Genomic DNA, 20,909 nt, shown 5'->3' with positions numbered 1-20,909 from the left:
CAAGGCCCTGGGTTTGATCCCCAGCACCGCAAAAAAAAAAAAAAAAAAAAGATAGCCAGAAGCGCTGGGTAAGACTTACAAACTCTGGTGGCCCTGGGACTAAGCAGAGGAAAAACAGTGTTCTATACACCAATGGTTAAATATTTTCAACACTGGTAAATGGAAAACGTTTTTGCTCTAGAATGTGCTGTTCATGAAACCAAGTTTGTCTGGATGTTAAATCGATTTTCTTTTTTTTCTGCTATGACATAAAAGACTAGGTGGGCCTAGTGCCGCATGCCTGTAATCCTGCAACTTGGATGCTGAGGTAGAAGGATTTTTAAGTTTGAGGCTAGTCTCTGCCATTTACTGAGAGCTTATCCCAAAATTAAAAGAAATTTTTTTTGAAGGACTTGGGGGTGTAGCTCAGTGGTAGAATGCCCCTGGGCTCAATCTCCAGTCCTGAGGGTGGTGGGTGGGGGAGAAAGTGAAAGATAGCATATTCTAATAAATTGTTGCTGGAGGAATGTGGCTTAGGGTTACCTTACCTTTAACTATAATAAAATTTTTCAAGCTGTGTGGAAAGTCACAGCAAAAACACCTCTGTATGTATGAAATAAGTAGCTCTCCCTTTAGACAACAGGGAAAAGGAAAAGGAATTGTAGGAGGCACACAGGGTCTGACTTTTGAAGGTGCTAGTAGGCCAGTGGATACTTACGGAGGCTTGGGGAGGTGGCAAGGCAGGTGTATGTATTTGGGGAAAATTAAATTCCTGTGGCATTGGGGCTAGCAGAGAGAGTTAAAAGTTATACCCATTCATTGTTGATACGTTTAGGGGCGAGATTAGAGAAGGGGAGTAACCACACTGTATTCTCCCTCAATTGTCTCTCCATTGTCCTTGCTTCCAAAATACATACATCTAATTCTTATGCCCTTTTGAAACTTGTAGTCATTGAGGTTGGTTAGAATTAGTTTCATCCAAGTTCAACTGCTACAATAATGTAATACAATTATCTAGACTTAATCTTGATGATAACAGATTAAAAAAAAAAGAAGAAAGAAAAAAGAAAAAAAAGGAAGAGTTCTAGACTAATTGTGACCAGCCTTAGATCTGACATTTGCTTCCTTGGTAAAGCAACCAGTGAGGACACATGGGCCATGTGCATGCCTCCACCAAGCTTCTGGGTGTGACCTCCTTCATAGAGTTTCAGAAACTTGCTCATGTTACAGATGGGGCAGCTAAGGTCCAGAAAGGCTCATCTCAGCCAAGATTCTGGCCCCAGCCCTGCTCAGTTTGCCTTGTGCTGAGAGCCCTATAGCACTTACTGATTAGATCTGGCAGACAAAGGAAGATAAACTGGTTTGGATTTGCTTGGTGGATGGCCAGAAGCCACAGTGGCATCTAATGTACTCAGCCTGGTGCTGTAAGAGTGGGAGAGTGGGGGAGACTTTTATTTTTATATATATATATATATATATATATATATTTTTTTTTTTTTTTTTTTTTTAGTTGTAGATGGGCAATTTTATTTTTATGTGATGATGAGGATTGAACCCAGTGCCTCGCATGTGCTAGGTGAGCACTCTATCACTGAGCTATGAACCTAGCCCCTGGGTTGTCTTCTAAGTGAAATTAAAAACTGCTTCGGGGGCTGGGGATATGGCTCAGTTGGTGGAGTGCCTGCCTCGCAAGCACAAGGCCCTGGGTTCAATCCCCAGCACCGCAAAAAACAAAACAAAACAAAAAAAAAAAACTGCTTCGGATATTGCCATGAAGTGGACTAAGCAGCACAGTAAGTACTTCTTGGAAGGGTGCTTCCTTCATGTTACAGATGGGAGACACTGGTCAGAAGTGTGGTAACTACAAGTTTAATTCCTAGCTCAGTAACGTACACAGGAAAGCTATTTATCTCTAAACACTTTTTCTCTGATCTGTTACAAAATATTAAGACTAAAGAAATCACTGAGAGAACCCTCCAAGCTCCATGAGCTAGCCATTATGTTGATGTTAGTGATGAAAATCACCCAGTCTTATAGGATATAATATTCAGAAATCACTTGAGTTATCCTTACCTTTTAACTGAGTAGTTTGCAAAGTCAGTTAAGGGACAAGAAACACTTCAGTAATAAATGTACTAATGATCAACAAAATTTGTTGAAAAGTATAGCATTATACTCCAAATCAGAAAATCAAATTTTTTGAAATGTCATTCCTCCTTATTATTTCCCCACCTCTGCACCCCCTAAATCAGCTGAGAACTAATTTAAAAAACTATTAAGCACAGTTGCAAATATTGTATTTCCTGTTTTTAAATTAGCCAGAATATGTTACTTTTTTTTTTTAAGTGGCCTCCAAATATTATTTTTCCTTGTCTTTTGCAAAAGAAACATATGCAACACCTCCTCAAAGACACTTAAGAGCTACATCATAATGATGACTTTGAATTTACTGAGAAAGGAAGCAGGGTACTCTCTTTAGGAAGGTAGAAAAATGCAGTTAACAAATACTTTTCTCTTTACTGAATTAAACAATATCCTAGCACATGAGAGTTACAACTTTAATTTAAAAAAACAAACACCTTTGATCCCCACGCCACCCTCCAAAGAAACATTCTCCCAGTATTCTAAAAGCTCCAGGTACCAAAACTAGTTTCCTCAGAAAACAGATGGTGGTACTATCCAGAGTATGGGCCAGTGCAGAAATAAACTATCCTCCAATTTAATAAAATGAAAACAAGTACTGTTACTTCAGTTTTCGAAAAGCACTGGAAAAATGTGTATGCAGTAACTGAAATGCCATCCATGAAACAGTTAAACCACCAAAATAAGGAAGGCTTATTTTTCTATTTTACCTTCAAAAGGAACAAATAAATTGGTCATCAGTCTTCAGTAAGTTCTGGATTTGCCACCACCTCCAGAAACTGTACAGACAGTTCTTTGTTTTACTTATTTATAACATATATATCACAAAAGGCAAATGACTTCATGCTTTACTTCAGTAAAATGGGGAAAAAAAAAAGCTTCTCTGAAATTGGCACTAAAGTTGTTTTAAATTCTTAATAGCAAGAAGATACATCCAACTATAGCAGAATGAACACAGTCGTATACATATCAAAAATTATTTCCTTTATATAATCAGCAATGAAAGTACTCCAGAGGTAGTATGGCAGAAACGATAATGGATCCTATCAGGAGGCCACAACCAATGAAGAAATTAAATTTATTTTTTTCTATGGTTCTGACCATAAATTGCTTACACATTTAGGACCTGAATAAAACCACTCTCAGAAATCTTGGCCCATTAATTCAACTGACATATCAATTTACAACTTTCAGGACTGCAGAGATAAAAAAATGTAAAGTATAAAATTATGTTAAGTTTGAAATGGTTTTAATTGTATTCATTAAAATATTTACTTTCCCAGTACTTACTTGACAAAACTCCCTTGCAATATAATTCTACTCTAAACTTTTCTTTATAAAATGAGGCTCATTTATGAGATTTCAATGACTGCTACACTGAAATTACTTACATTCTGTAAAATATTTTTAAGAACTTTCATATCAAAGGTAGTTTATATTGGATTATCTGAAACCCAATAGTGCCCCACAGATGAGCTTCTTAAATTCTTTTTATTAATGCTTGGAAAGCACTGTGACAATGGAAAGTGCTGTTAAGTGCTATTATCTCCCTTAAATTTATTTTATACTGTGTGCAATTGTGAAATAAACACATATGCAGCATGTCCATGTTTTGATATGTATTTTTTATTTCCCTGCAGTTTTCACTTATCACAGAACAAGTAACAGGGAAAGTTGTCTGAACTAGTGCATAAACAAACATTCTGAACCACCACTACACGTATCTAATTTACAAGAACCGTATAAAAAAAGTCACTAAAACACTACACTATGAAGGTGTCCAACGCTTACAGTCAGACTTTTTCCAACCCGTTACTTGCCTTGTAGCCACAGGAAAACTCTCCAAATTGAAAAGACAATCTTGCCACAACCCTCCCCCCCTCCAACACCTGGGATGGCTCGATATCTAGACTTCCAATATTTATTGCAATGATATAATGCAATACATACCTGGTAAATATCTTTATGTGGTGTGTTACAGTTTTAAAGCCAGTTAAAATATGCAGTCTTCAGATAAAATGTAATCCTTGAAAAATTTCATGTTTGCACAGTTTAAATGTGCTAGATGCATAATTTTCCTAGTCCGTTTTTTCTGTGTAATTATTTTTTATAAACTGTGTATTATAATAGAAATATACATTCAAAATATATGGAAAAGTGAGTTACTACATTAAATTTGCATGTATCGATCCATCCCTTTCCCCTGCACAGTAATAGAAAATACTATTTTGCCTGAACTTCATATTTGACAGTGAAATGCCACTAAAGTATTTACCAAAAAGTCCATCTAGTCAAATTGTGAAACAAAATGAACCAAGTGAAAACTTTACAGTTCCTTTAGAAAAAAATTACAAGAAATTTCATTTCCTAGCTATGAATCTTTAACTTTTTAGACACAAAGTTGGATTATTTTACAAGATACAAATGTAAACATGGCAAAATAAATAGTTAAAACAAGTGATGCAGGATCCCATTTCATGCTCATGACTCCATTAAAGAATTATTTTTAAAATCCATTCAGTTGCAAATTCAAGTGCAAAAGCATGAATGATGAATATCTACTATTCAAGTAACAGAAATAATATTGATGATACAAATAAACTATTTTACAAGGTAGTGATTTTCCCAATTTTACAAAATATACATCATCTATCGATTTAAACATCCGATATACTTGTAGTCCATTTAGGTCCATTGTTACGCTCTGTGATCCACAGAGTGTCCGCCTTTTGCATTCAGCTGGAATACGAATGACTGCACACCATCCACACAGGAAAAGCCACATGTTTTAGGTTATGTCACTTCCATAGCTACTGTTGTCTCTGCTATTCCATTTAAACCCAATCTTTCTGGTTCATGGTTCTCTCTATAATGAGGCAAAAAGTAAAATAACATTAATACTCTCTAGAATCTGTTAATACTCAGCATTTACAGATTGCATTTTTATGTGACTACATTAAACATGACTTCCCAAGAACCTTCTCCACTTTCATCAATTCCAGTAAGGAATGAAGAAGGTTTCCTTCAATTCAGAATTCTAATGATTTCTAATTACTTGATTATAACTATTTTTTTTAAGGAAAGACAACAATTTAACAGTTTTTAGTAGAAGCTGATGATAAATTACTGTTGAAATATATAACATAGGACAATCCCAGTTTATTGCAATAGATGTAATATATGATGCCCAAAGAGAATCATTAGGAGTACAATATTATTTAAATCACCTCCCACTAGAGTTTAATTTTGTAGCCTTAAGGTCATGTACTTATTAATTCATGCAGATCAATATTTTTCTGATTTACTGTTCTGCTTCTGCATTAGTGTGATTGAAAAAAATGTGAAAACTTACTCTGAAATACATTATTACAGATTTAACTACTCCTAGAATATCTCAATTTGAGACATACATTGAATTTCAAATCACACATAATTATGATTTGAAACCTAAATTCTGGTACGGAATAACAATTCTAATCTTCCAGACTGTCAAAACAATAACAAAATAACTGAAGTTTCTAAAAGGACTGAAGTATTTGCCCATTTGACATTTTCCTCCTTTTTTTTTTCTTTTACAATTCTGTTGGCATTTAAGCATCCTATAGAAACCTCAAACAAATAAATAACCTAAGACACAGAGTTTTATGCTAAGCCGATCTTCAAGATCTAATGAAAAGCAAGTCTGTCAGACACCCACTGCTTGAGTGGGTTAAAAAAAAAAAAAAAAAAAAAGTCTTTCTCTTCCAGAATAGGCAGCATGAATAGCCAGCCCAGAGAGAATACTTGAAACACACACCTTGCTATGCTGCTGATTGGCACTACTGGGAGTAACCTTTGGCACTCTGTCCATACTGGCAGCAACTGTGGCAAGTTTTAAGGCTGTGGCGATGGTGCTGAAGTCCGTGTATTGATATGCACATTGACTGGAGAAACAACACTGACATTATTGAGGTGCACTGCATTTGTCAGGCAGGAATTGTTCATGGGAAGTGTTTGAGGGCTGCTTGTGCACAATGCTGGGATTAAGTGGTTTGTAGTAGTGTGGCCAACTGTCCTTACAAGTTGTACAGCTGAAATCCCTGGGCTGGATGATAAAGCCATATTGGTGGAGTATATGTTTTAGAGGTTCCTGAAAGATAAAAAGAAAAATTACTCAATTAGTTTAATGGGACATTAAAAAAACACTTTAAAAATTAGGAGTGTAAAAGTAAAAATAAACACAACATTCATATTCTAATAAAATACTAAGTTAACTTCACATAATAGTCTCTTCAAGAGAGCTGCTGATCAGTTAAGTACAATATACTCATCTGATATAACCCTAAGCACACCCTCTTGCTAATGGTCTGCATAAAAATGCTTTGCATTCTGCTCCCTCTATATGTGGTAACCTTGAAGATAATTACTATAGACAAATGGTCAATCAGGATCATGGGTATATGTAATACAAATGGAAAATCAGAAGGTCTAAGAAAGAGGTGAAGGTTTTTCTGAGGACTCAGGGTAGTAAGAAGCACACAGGGTTTTCACAGTACTTGCATCTCAGGAGGAGGTGCCAAAGAAAATATCCTATGAGTATGCTGGTGGGAAGGTAGATCTGCTTTCAAGTTTATTTACAGACTGTCCTTGATTATATTTCACTTTTTAATATATACATGGATACTCAATGTTGATGGTTAGTAATTAGCTCAATGGATATACTAAAATGTGAGGCATCTGACAGTCTATGAATGATACCAGGAAAGTAGTGTCCACAGTTAGGTATCCAGCACATATGAAGAAACAGGGAGTAACACTATGGTGAATTCTAGAAAATATCCAGTATTTATTCCACATATCTTTTCACAGATTTTCTGAAAAGTACTGATTGATTTCTTATATACATTTTCCCTTTGGAGACAAGAAATAAAACCAAACTCAAGTCAGTGAGCTTACAACTTCAAGTGAAACTCCAGCTGTACCTGAAGGCTGGACGACACCATTTATGTTGCTGTGGCCTGTGTTCTGTTCCTTGACGTACTTCACTGCGACCTGGAACAGGTGCACTGACCACTGCAGATGCAGCAAAGTGGGCGCTGGCTGAGTCGAGTGTTTAGACATGCAGTCAGAGGTGCTTGAGCCCTATGAAATTGGACAAAGTCAACTCCTCAGTTTCTTAGATGTCATTTCATTACATTAAGGAATAGGGCGAACCCTAGAGACTTGCCTTTCTAATCTTCAATAGTCACAAGTGTTTAGATTAGGAGATCTAGGATTTTGCAGATGAAGGGCAGTTAAATGGCTACTCCTCCTTGATTCTGTATAAACTTATTAACTGTTACTAAAGCCAATAGCATTAGTCCTGTAAAGCCAGGTCCAGATCTACTTGGATGTCACAGGAGTGTTGATGGACCCCAGGGACACTGAGATTTCCATGGTGTTGGACTTGGGATCTCTAGTCAATGTACTGACTGTTTGAGAATCAGCTGAACCACTATGGGCAGATGCTGGCCTGAGAGCTTGAAGCATACAACCAAACTGAGTTAGTTATTCCTTTAGGAGTACTTGTAGAATTATGGAGCAACACAATTTAAGACCTAAAAAGATGAAAGGTTTTTTTCTTTTCAGGAGGCTCAACTTTCAAATATAAATATAGCTGGCCGCATGGTGCAAGCCTATAATTCCAGCGGCTCAGAAGGCTGAGGCAGGAGGATCAAGAATTGAAAGCCAGCCTCAGCAACAGTGAGGCACTAAGCAACTCAATGAAACCCTGTCGCTAAATAAAATACAAAAAAGGGCTGGGGATGTGACTCAATGGTTGAGTGCCCCTGAGTTCAATCCCCATCACCCAGTCAAAAAAGAAAGAAACATAAATATGTGTGTGTATGTGTGTGCACACATACACAAACATTTTTTTTTTTTTGGATAGCATCCTTGGATGTTTTACCACTGAGCCATACCCCTAGTCCATTTGATTGATTTATTGAGACAGGGTCTTGCTAAATTGCTGAGGCTGGTCTAGAACTTAGGATCCTCCTGCCTGCAGCTTCCACAGTAGCTGGGATTGCAGGTATACACTGCTATACCTGGCTTGGTTTTGTTTTTAAAAGCTCAAAAAAAAAAAGAGACACTTATTCCCACATAGCCCTGGAGGCGAGAAGTCCACAGTAAATCTCACAGGGCTCATATATCAAGGCATTGGCAGGATTGGTTCCTACAGTATTTTTTTTATCCCTAATGTCTTTATTTAATGGTGTCTATGAACAACTTCCCCTAGTAGCAACTTTTTTCCTACAGAGAAACATGATTCATAGAGGCAAGGGGCTATGTTGCTTAGATTTACTGTACATTTCAAGAGAATCACCTCTAGCTTCATGGGGCACAACCACACCGCACTTAAACACAGTTTAGGAAGGGTCAAAATGTTATAAAATCAAGAATGGGGGATGATGGTTTTAAGAATATGTAATTACTTAACCCTTCCAGTAACAATACTTATTTCTTTCCTAAATTAAAAATACCATATTTGGGCTCTAGTACTCTTCTCAGAACATTCAGACATTTGCTTTTAACTAGTCACTTAATATTATTTAAATTAACTAAAAAAAATTCTCAAAATCAAATCAAGAGTGGCAAAATAAGCTTTTTCCTGTGACCTGACTAACAAAATTTATAAAATCACAAAAGGAAGGAAGAGACAACTGTGATTTAAAAGACAGGCTTACCTGTGCTTTTGGATGTGTCTGTTGTGAGGAATGCTGAGATTGCTGTTTCTGCTGAAGCTGAGCAAGTTGCTGTCTTTGCATTTGAACTAACTGCTGTTGATGTGTCTGAAACTGCTCTTCTGTGATGCCCCCTGTTACTGATAAAGGATAAATAGGTATGTTTTAAAGTATTTACTTAATACATGTAGAATTCAATGTAAACTTATTCCACAATTAAGATGAAAAGGAAATACAAAACATAGTATCTATAGGCCAAGGAACCCAATAAAAATGATGAATCTTTTATCAAGTGTGGCATATGCTTATATCCATAAGCATCTAATAATATCACACATGCTAAAAAAGATTCCTAGGCATAGTTTTTACTCTATAAAAGTTCTAACATGAGAATTTTACCATTTATTAAGACTTAGGGCATTTACTATTACTTTTTTTTTCTATTATGGTGACCATGTAATGAGAAAAATTTCAATGTTAATGTAAATAATGACAACTAAATTATAGCCTTTTAGTAAGAAAGTGAGACCATCTGCAAGACTAATTTTTACTTCAATGTCATATGACACTGTAGTGAAATTATTTTTCTCTGATTACAAATTAGAGAACATAGACATTCATCTAACATAATCACTAACCATAGTTTAAGCCAATAGTTCAATGCTTAAAATAAATCCTACCTATAAAAATAAGGACTAGAAGTAAAAATCTTTTCAGAAAACTAAAGATACAATTCTCAGATGTAATCAAGTATACTGCAGCCAGGTGTGTAAAATAAGGTCTAAAATAAAAATGAAACATCTTATTTTCTTAGCTGATTAAAAGATTAACTAAACTGGGCAGTGGCACATACCTATAATCCCAGCAGCTCAGGAGGCTGAGGCAGGAGGATTGTAAGTTCAAAGCCAGCCTTAGCAACTCAGCAAGGCCCTCAGTGACTTATTGAGATGCTGTCTCTAAATAAAAAAATTTTAAAGGTCTGGGGATGTGGCTCAGTGGTTAAGTGCTCCTGGGCTCAATCCCTGGTACCGAAATAGTAAATGAATAAATGAATAAATAAATAATCAACTAAGTTAAATCAGGAATCATTTTCCTCAAAGAAATGTACACAAAATTTCATTCACTGATATTTATGTAGATCACTGATAAATTGATTTGGAGGACACAAAGTTACTTCTATAGAGGTTAATATATTTTTAGAGTCATGAAATATTAAATTGCATCAGAATATATACTCTAGAGACAATTTTTGTTCTTTTTTTGAGGGCAATATTGGAGATTGAACCCAGGGATGTTCTATCACTGAGCTACATCCTGATCCATTTTATTTTTTGAGACAGGGTCTCACTAAATCTCTCAGGTTGGTCTCAAACTTGTGATCCTTATGTTCAGACTCTTGAGAAACTGGAATTAAAGGCACACTCTACTTTTCTTTATTGCTTTCTTTCTGCTCTCCTATTTCACTGAATCATCAAGTATTTCCTAATCTATTATGATGGAGAAAGCGGCACTATGAGTTACAGTGAATATAGGGCAAAACAAATTAAGAAGAGGGTAATTGCTAGAAAGTTCTATAGTGTAGTTGGGAAGAAAAGAAATATAAAGATATATATAAAGAAATGCCAACTGAATGAGGCATCTTTTGTGCTATTGATCAATATGACTGTAGGAGTTTAAACAGTCTACCCTAAACCTGGGTTACCTCACTCCACCCCTACAATGTTTCTGTTTAGGAGCGTCACAAGTGATAAATTTAAAGTCTACTTCCTATAGAAGCCCCAGAGATGTACAAAGCTTTAGATACACTTTCATTAAAATTTGTATTAAATCATATGAGAGGAAAAAATAGAAAGCAACTTTATTTTTAGAAAATTCAAAAATCTGGGGCTACTGTACTGTTTACTCTAAAATCTTAATATTACCTGTATTTTTGAAGTACATATTAATTTTTTTACTGAATTACCAATAAAATCAAATGTCTTTGCATATGTTAAATTCACTGCAAGTGTTCTATTTTTAAATGAAAAAAATTTAATTCTAAAGTTACATTCTTCAAAATCAAATGAAAATATGAAGTATTCATGAATTTCCAGTTGTTTGAAAACCTTGGGGAAAAAGATGAAAAATAGCTTATTAGATAAGGAAAATCTTAAACCCAAATAAATCTGTAAGTCTTATATGGATAATAAAAGTGGACCATCTTATATGGATAATAAAAGTGGACCATTTCAAAAAAAGTGGACTTGTAATCTGGTATTAGCACATTCCTTAAATCCGGTATTGACTGTCAGGAGCTCAGCTTTTATATTGTGGTGAAAAGGTGAGATTCAAAGTGGTTAACTCTGAGGAATAAACCCAATAAGGAGAACATACTTTTAGGGGCTATTTCAAAATAGAAATGTGAATAAGACTTTCTTTTCTTTTCAAAAATCTTATAAAAGACAAAGTCTTGTAAGGGAGTTAGTAAAATCTTAACTAATTCAGAATAAAGTACAGGTTGACTATTCCTAATCTAAAATGCTGCCAAGTCCAAAATCCTACTATGCTTTACTATAAAGCTGTAATAAAAAAATACTTCAAAAAAGTATTACTTTTGGGTTGGCAGTTCACAGCTAATAAAGAATTGCTAACTGGAGATGTTCTACTTGCAAAGTAAACAGATGATTATTATGTATATATTAAAAAGGGATGCTGATAAAACAACCTATTTTTTGGATGTCTACATTTATTGTCCTGTATTGTTAAGACTATTAATTTGCTCACAAACTCCATTCTTTTCTACTCATAGGAACTCATACAATTTCAACCACGTCTCAGTCCAAATTATTCAGATTAATGGTGTTTCTCAACCTTTTTAAATTTTGGCTGACTTTGATACCAAAAATCTTATCCCTGATTCCATTTTTAACTTGAGAATCAGTGATAAAGACAATATCATTGTATAATATGGATATGCTTTAAGAATTATACTCATTTTCCCCCCTTATTCCTTACCCCCAAATCAGTATATTATATCCACTCTAGACATCTACTTTGTTCTTTACTATTAAGGTATTTTAGGTTTGAAACAAACTCATGGTCTTCATCCAAAATTTTCTAATATTACTTCAAAAGTTTAGTATTTAAACAAAGTAATACTTAGAAAAATAGTGAAAGTAGCAAAGAATACATGATACAAAACTGGAACACTTATAAAACATCCTTTCTAACTCCTTTGTCATTTGGGGGGTAAAGGGAGATAGATAAGAAACATGGTTTTAATGGCACAGACACAATATTGAATTGTGGTTCTCAAGGTTGATTTACTGAGAGGTAAATAGTAAAAACTGGAAGTCATTTTCTCTATTCATTATTTTCCCTTCATAAGTTACTGAAACACTTCCCTATCAGACTTAATTCTTATACTGACTTTTGAGTCATCAAGAGGCACACATTAAATATATCAAGAAGAGGTCACAGTTAGTGACCAAATCTGTTTAAGACTAAGATACAAGGTAGGGACCTAGCTTTGGGTGGGGTAGAGGTGGTACAAAGTGGAAGTAGGAAATTTTATTTTTTTCTTTTTTCAGTTCTGAGGATTGAACCTAGGAGAGGTTCTATCATTGAACTACATCCCCAGTCCTTTTAAAAAATTGTGAGATAGGGTCTTGCTAAATTGCCTAAGCTGACCTTGAACTTGAGGTCCTCCTGCCTTAATTGCCCAAATGACTGGGATTACTGGCACAGGCCAAGGTACCTTGTCTCACTAGTTCATCTTAAAAGTTGCTAGCTTATGGTGAGTTGTGGGGGAAAAGATACACTTGTACATCGTTGGTGGGACTACAGACTAGTAAAACCATTCTGCAAAGCAGTATAGAGGGTCTTCAAAAAACTAGGAATGAAACTTCCATATAACCCAGCTATTCTACTCCTTGGCATTTTCCCCCAAGATCTAAAATTGGCATACTACAGTGATACAGTCACCTTAATGTTTACAGCAGCACAATCCACAATACCTAAATTAGGGAATCAACCCAGATGCCCTTTAATAGATGAATGAATTAAGAAATTATGACTCTCTCTCTCTCTCTCTCTCTCTCTCTCTCACACACACACACACACACACACACACACACACACAGAGTTCTACTCAGCCATAAAAAAGAATGAAATTATGGCATTACCAGTAAATGGATGGAAATGGGAGATTATCATGCTAAGTGAAATTAGCAAAACTCAGAAACTCAAAGGTTGAATGTTTTTCTCATGAGGAAGCTAAGTAAAATAAAGGAAAAGGGAAGAATAAGGTAACATCAAATATAAATTAATAGACTTGTGAAAGGAAGTCTAGTAGAAGAAGGAGAATGGGAGAGGAGAGGGAGGATGGGAGGGAAAAGAGAGGGGAGATGAACTGAGATACATTTCCATGCATGTGTGAGTTTGTTTGGATGAACCAACTACTACAACTAACTATAAAGCTCTAATTAAAAAAAAAAGTTGCTAGTTGAAATTCACTTCATACTTCAAGTTCTATCAATTTAAAAGGAACCATAAACCTGACATTTTGTGAATGTGACAATTATCTCACAACTCTAGAGAGATAGGAAGTATTGTTTTCCTTAAGTAGGAAGTTTTACAAATCTTCTTGGCAGCTCTGTATACCTATTACAGAATTTCCCCCTTTTATATACAAATATGTCATCCAATACATAAATAATATACTTGCAGGTCTAGATATCATGTACATATAACCCATAGTCTATCTTCCATGAAAGTCCTTAACCTTTCTGGCTATCTTCTATATATCTGAATCATTGCCCATCTTGGATTTAAGTCTGCTTTTTTTCCTCAAATGAAACCATGTACCTTTTCTTGGAATATCTGTCACTATTCTTGAAATGTTTATTGTTCTCAAATGTCCCAGGAATTTTTTGCTTTATCCTTTACCTTTTAGGTTTGTGGTTCTTATATGGTGCTTGGCTTAGACTGATCTCTTATCACCTTTCCCTCCCATTTTATGACAGTGATCCATGAAAAACACTGAGTACCTTCACAGATTTTATACTAACATGATCACAAAGTTTTAGATTGCTATTTCTTAAGCTTAGGACCCCAGAAATATTCTTGAGTATATGTGAAATCTTCACAAGTTGTTAACTTTGTATTATTGTTTCACTGATAAACTAAAAAGAAAAACGGAATAGAAACACATTCTGGTTCTGGATGATCATTTCATCAGATTATGAATATGTGATTTTTGTATTTCCCAAGAACGTATGCCTGCCTTTGTTTTTCATAACCCTTTTACTTTCAACACAGTGTTTCTCAAACTGAGGTAAGATGATATTCTTGGGAAGCTATAAATTTTTCAGATACTGGCTTTGATCAAGTTTTCACATCTTAATAAAGAACACCTAGTATGGTAGTAAAATTATTTAGAAGTCAAAATGAATATGTTATTCAGCATTTTTTTCATCTACCAGGTAGGCCTTGCTATATGTTTTAACACATGCTTTATTAAACAATGTTAATTACATGTAAGTTTTTTTTGTTTTGTTTTGTTTTAAAGGACAGATCTGGGACTGCATGGGGGTTGGGGAGAGAGGGAGATCCTATTTCAAAACTTCCAGGACACATTGGGGAGTCAGGTGACACTTCACACGAACTACTGGTGCTACTCCAAGGACAAACCTAATCCAGGAGAGTTGACATCACCCTTCTGGGGCTATATACATTCTATAAACAACTCTTTAGTTATAAGTGAAAACGTAAGGGAGGTGGGGAATGAGGAACAAATGGGTTGAGGATAATGAAAATAGATTGAAGATTCATTTGAACTGCTGACACCCAAGCTAAATAGTTACAGTTAAAATGTCATCATTATTTACTTAATGATCTAACTCTTTAATCCTTTGTGTTTAAATCCTTTCTCACCTTCAGAAGCAACCTTAATACAAAATAATAAATCCTTCTGAGTATCTTGGTTAGTTGTTCAAGTAATCTTACTTATCCTCAAACTTTAACACTTATAAACATTTCATGGCAATTTAAGAAAAAAATGGGAAGAGAAATGAAATTAAATATCAGGAATTTCTCTTGGAAATGTACAAACTATTAATGATTTTACAAACTTGCAATATAAGGTATCAGGAACTAGTCAAAAAGGTTATTATGTTAACACAGGTGAGAAGAGAAAAAGATATGGTAACTTGCGACTCTGCATTTATAACAACCACAGTTAATGTGAATTAAGATGGCCCTTCAAGTCTGAACAGGAAAACACTTCTAGTTAGGAATAAATTTTCTTCAGTCTTCAATTGAAGAACACCACCTCAATTAGTGCTTCATTTTCAATTGACAAAAAATGTTATCCTGTATTTATATAAAGAATATATTATTTACCATGTGCTATGAGTTCCTTGACAGTAAAGAGTACTGGTTTTTAAAACTCTGCAACTTTAAAAAACACTGTGCTTTGTATACAAAAGATCCTAAATAATTATGTAAGAAATAATTTTCCTTGGTTTTTACTTGCTATATTAAGCACAAAATGCTTCTCTATTCTATTTTTATTTTCACTTTTTGTACCAGGAATAGAACCTAGGGATGCTAAATCATTGAGCCCTAACTCATGTACATGTATGTGTATGTGTATTTTCATTTTTGTACCCACGGATTGAACCCAGAATCACTTAACCATGGAGCCACATCCCCACATCTTTATGCTTTATTTGAGACATGGTTTCAATGAGTTGCTAAGGGCCTCACTAAATTGCTGATGCTAGTCTTGAACTTGTGATACTACTGTCTCAGCCTCCGGAGCCACTGGGATTATAGGTGTGTGCCACCATATCCGGCTATTCTATTTTAATGAGAACAGTTTTTCAATTAAGAAAATGTACCTTTATTTTACTTAATACTTAGCAAAACACACACTTTTGATATGAAATGAAGTCTTTAGTTTTAGTTCTTTTAATCCCTAGAATACACATTTAATTCTCTTTTAAGAATTTAAAAATATTAAACACATATTCTGAACACTGGGATTACAATGAACACACATTAGCCATGGTTATTAACAACATAAACTCTTTGCCACTAACCCTCTGGTTCATGAAAGACAGTTTTCTTTCTTTTTCTGTTTTTCCTTTAAGAATTGAAGAACTTGTGATATAAATGAACACTACTTCCAAGGGCATTAGATTTTTATTTCTGATTTAGTTCTTTAGTTGCTGAGATTTCCCAGTTGTGAAAGAAATTTAATACTAATAATTTGTCCATATTCTGCCAAGGTAAAAAATACGGTCCCATGTCAGTCTTACTATTCTTAAAAAATGTTCTCATAACCAAGCTCACTAAGAATGAGCAAAAGACATACAGAGTAAAAGAAACCAAATTCATGAAGAGTTCATTCTTTGTGCATGTCCATCAAGTAAAAATGTAACTTTCCTCAAACTCTCCCCTTACTGTCTACTTAAGTAGATGAGGTAGTTATATCAGTATTCACTGAACTGCAGTTGAATTCATTATGACTATCTAACCAGAAGTGACAAAACTATGTAATGAACATAACTGGTACTAATGGGAACTTAAAATTACTACAGGTTTCCAAATGTTTACAACATTCATTTAGAGACTTTTTGCATTAGGTATTTACACTCCCACACTTAACTACCTCACACACTGAGCGCCAATCCAAGTCCCCATACATAATATTTTAATATTAAACAAAAGAAATTCATTAAAACAAAATGCCTACTGGCCTCAAGGACTAATGGGTCATAGTCAGTAGACAGGCAAACACTCAAACAAATTCTTTGCTCTACTAACAAATGTGTAAAATATGAAGATCTGATTTTAAAATATTGACTTCTAATGTACCTAAATTGTTGCTTAAGCCTTCAAGTCTTTTAAGGGAGCAAGAAATGGTATTATGGTAGGGGTATTAAAATTACAGGAAAAATGACAGGGAATAAAAGACTACCCCCCCCCCCATGGTAAGGGAAAGGCGGAAAAATACAAAACAAAACAAAAAACCAAAAGATAATCCAAAAAAACCAGACCAAACAAACAAACCCCTTTATTGATTATGATGTTAATACTGTACACTTGTGATTTACATTCCCTGAGACATGCATGCATGGTAAGATAGTATTTTAAATGTTTTTATTTATGTTGATGTATGATAGTGTCATAGAATTATAGAGCTGATTATTTGGGACCATTTAAGTTTACATTGTTATATTTTAGATCAATACATATTTAGTATTGATGATACAATAACACATACAACATATATACATTTTTCTACAAAAAGCTAAATCCAGAGTTTATCTGGAAAGTATAGTAGTAGAAAGCTGCTTAGCTGGAGAAAAAAACACATAAAAATAATTTTTAAAAATATGGTATAATCATGACACCCCGAGACACTCCAGGCCCACCTTGTGTTTATCTTGCTACAATCCTTTATCCAAGATACCCCATTCCTTTGATTCCATGAGAATGCTTGTAGCTGGCTCAGGATTCCTTGGGCTCTTTGCTATGTGTTATTACTTCTAAACCTGTCTCCTGATAAAGCAAGGCAGTGTACAAGCGTGCTCTAACCCCAAGAGTGCACATGCGTTCACCACCTTTTCCACGTGCGGCCATTTAGTCAGAATGAAGCAGCATTGACATTCATGCTGACCTCTCCCTCTCTAGTCAAATTTTAAGTTCTAATGTACATTTTAGATGCAAGTCCTTTGTCAGAGTGAAAATATTTTCTCTCCTGTGATTTTTGTTTTGATTCTCTTAACAATGTATTTCACAAAGAAGTTTTAATTTTAAAAATTCCAACATGCCTCTTGAATTAATTTTTGTGAAGAGGTGCCATTTCTTTCTACAATGGTAATGACAAAAGGGAGGAGAGTTATGTGAGAATGTGTAACCTTTCAGAACCACTTGTTGGAAAGAATGTCCCACTGTTTGCCTTGCCTTGTGGTCGAGGCTACTGCCTGTGGTTGAGACCATCCCATGACAGTCATTGTGGAGTCACTTGATTAGTATCTGCAGTGCAGCAACTTTCTCTATTTAAAGCTTTTATTCTTGAATTTCTTTTCCCTCTCATTTGTTTTCTGTATTAATTAAGCAACATCAATTTACTTCCTCTTAATATAATATTTATTCTTTTATTAATAAAAAAATAAATATGATATAAATTGGTAAAGAAAAAATTCAGTCTATGATCAAATGTAATGCCTATACCTGCTTTTTAATTCCCTTTTTGGCAAAAAATATTCTGAATAATGTTTAATACAGGCATTTCTGTTTAGTTAAATAATTTGAAACTGACTTGGTAGTTGGCTAAAAAAAAAAGATTTGCCCTAATAATTTGTCAGTTTCATATTATCTTTAGATTTTTAAGAATCCTGTGACCCCAAATCATATTAGGTATTTATCCATTTCAGTTTCAAAAGCTCATGAAAGTTCACAGACTCATGAACTTTATATTATGGGATGCCATTTCCTTACATAAGTTCATTTAGGAGAAAAGTAACTAACAAATTTGGAAAATTATGCACCAATTTCTAGTCATTCAAAAGCATTCAATTTCCATTACAACCTTGAAACAAATAAATGTCTACATCAACTTGAAAAATAAGTAGTTCAGTAATTAAAAAGATTGATTACTACAGAGACCAAATTTTAAGCTAAAATGATTTAAAATCACCTTAAAGGAAGTTTAATATAATAATTTTGAATCCTAAAAAGCACCATCCAGGAAACAATTTAGAAATACATGTTTTACAGAAAGAAAGGCTATCCAAAGTATAAGTCAAATCACATCTGTTTTTTTCCTCTGGATACCATGTATTATTTACAATGGACACGTATAAGGATATTTATAAATTAAACACATTTGTATAAATGTGATAAGGACTATCCATAGAACAAATCAAAATTACATCTTAGATTTTTCTACTAATTTTACAATGTGAATGTGATAAGAATTACTAAATTGATTTTATTAGCACCATGTCTTTTAAAATGAAAAAAACCTTTCTGATATCAATAGGAGAGGTGAGTTATACAAAAATTAAAACTATTCATAGGAAATCTCCTAAAAACATCATTTTCAGAAAGAAAAATTTCAATGGTACTCTCAAGAAGCAATGCTTTCATTTCAACAAAGAATACACAAAAATAAAATTTTTTGTAACATAAGAAAGCAGAGAATATTGTACTATGATGATCTGGTGAGAGATGGTAAGCAGTCTGCCCATGCCCATAAAGAACTCTATATATTCTATCTACACTTTGACTACATCAGACGCTAACATTCCAAATACATGTCATTGGTTTTATAGATACTAGTTAGGACATTTTGGTTAAAATGTGAACCACCTGAAGTAGAGTTTTGTACTTAGGTTGGGAAAAAAAAATGTAGTAGGTTAAGATAAATTCCTTTCCTGAGTGGGATTAGGAAAGTACATCTCCAAAAAGTACTCAGTCTGTTTAGTGGATAATGAAAATTAAGGAGAAAGAGCATCAGGATATACTCTGAACACAGTGACAGCTTACCTGATATGCCATTCTTGCTGGTGTTCAATAAAGCTACAGATGTTGCAGAAACTCTTTTATTGTTCACAGTCTGCCCTGGTTTTCTTGAGGTACATTCTCACTATCACTGTCCTGTAAATTTAGTAGCCTTGGCTGGAAACACTGTAGTCGACAGATCTGATATTGCTTAATATTTCAGAAAGGGACAGTCTATTTTCACAAGGTTTACTGAAGCATTGGTCCGAGAGAAATTAGAAGAAAAGTCTATAGTTTGGGAAGAGCTTGAAAAACTATTCAGCATTTCAGGGTCTATCTGTTTCAGGACTGGGTCATGTTCTGTGGATATTCGGTCCATTATGACTCTGAAAAGCAACATAAAGCTGAGTATTAACTGGAAGAGCTTAACAGTTTCTTATACCTTCCCTTCTAGCTTGTAAACGAAAGCCAAGTCAAAAACAAACAGTTACCTTCCACCTCTGCCAATTCGCCTCCTTGCAAATCCTATACATCTTCTTGGGACTGTAAGTGTTGTAAGGCAATGCCTATACCTCAACTTATCCAAATCTGCCAATTCTGAATTCTCACATGTATGGTCAGCTTGGTCCAAACGAGGCTGCAAAAAAAAAAGATAACTCATGGAGTAATCACAAAAAGAAGAAAAGTTAATCATGACAAAATGATAAAGGTAAAGTAAAGTGAACTGTAGTATAACCAGAACAATTAAAAGCTAGATGAAAAACTAATATTGGGTATTAGCCAGGTTTAAATTTATACAAACTGAAATTAGTTATTTATAGGCTTTCTATTCTGATAAACCAGAATGACGTGGGGGGTGGGGATTAAATTTGCATTTCAAGTATTCATGGGTCAAGCTTAAGCTTTCTCTTTGAAGAAACATACAGACCATTTCTTTGCCTTCCCATTACCTTCATCATTTTATTTTTCTGTGTCTGACCACTTTTGTTCCCTTTCATAATGTTTCCTTTTCTCATCAGCATAACTTATAAATAAATCTTCACCCTCCTACATTAAATACACATAACCTGAAAAGTTGTTGGTGTATGTTTACCATAATGCAATTAGATACATGGACTCTACAAGCCACATAAGAAAGCCAAAGCCATTCTCTGAACTCTATAGTTATACTTCATGAGAAAACCTTAGTACTAGGGAGTGAGTGCTGCTCTTTGATGTAATGCTGCACCAAAACTTGACAATGGCACAAAGAGAATTCCAAGTGTATGTATGCACAAGACAGACTGCAGGACAATAAATTTCAATAAACATCAGCAGTCATCAAAGGTTCCAGAGCCAACTTAAGAGATTCCAGGGCTAATAACTGTTAAAGGTATAGTTACAGCCCAGAGTGACACTAGATCTCTAAATATGAGGAATTTTTCCATTTCCAAGGTAAAGGATTCTGAAACCCTTTGAAAGAACTCAGTATCTCTTAACATCTTTTACTGGTGTTCACACAGGGAATGGTTAATAAAAACCACTAATGCACTTCCCATTTTTAGATCAAGCCTAAGTCACCTTGACATGAGTTATCTGTTAATTCCAGTCTGT

General features: G+C 34.6%; 1 protein-coding gene across 1 annotated transcript in view; it reads right to left on the bottom strand.

The window, feature by feature from the left end:
- Positions 1-4,743: 4,743 nt before the first annotated feature.
- The window catches only part of Epc2 (enhancer of polycomb homolog 2), a 132,184-nt gene continuing 116,018 nt past the window's right edge, over positions 4,744-20,909 (bottom strand). The window contains 13 exon segments of the mRNA XM_053743364.1: positions 4,744-4,987; positions 5,918-5,934; positions 5,936-6,003; positions 6,006-6,242; positions 7,074-7,134; positions 7,136-7,215; positions 7,218-7,242; positions 8,826-8,962; positions 19,362-19,460; positions 19,463-19,516; positions 19,519-19,572; positions 19,575-19,702; positions 19,808-19,953. Coding sequence (XP_053599339.1) covers positions 4,915-4,987; positions 5,918-5,934; positions 5,936-6,003; positions 6,006-6,242; positions 7,074-7,134; positions 7,136-7,215; positions 7,218-7,242; positions 8,826-8,962; positions 19,362-19,460; positions 19,463-19,516; positions 19,519-19,572; positions 19,575-19,702; positions 19,808-19,953 — 1,179 coding nt within the window. The 3' untranslated portion in view covers positions 4,744-4,914.

The sequence above is a fragment of the Sciurus carolinensis genome, chromosome 3, assembly GCF_902686445.1.
Source record: "Sciurus carolinensis chromosome 3, mSciCar1.2, whole genome shotgun sequence".
NCBI classification, from domain to species: domain Eukaryota; kingdom Metazoa; phylum Chordata; class Mammalia; order Rodentia; family Sciuridae; genus Sciurus; species Sciurus carolinensis.
This window is presented reverse-complemented; position numbering and strand designations above follow the sequence as displayed.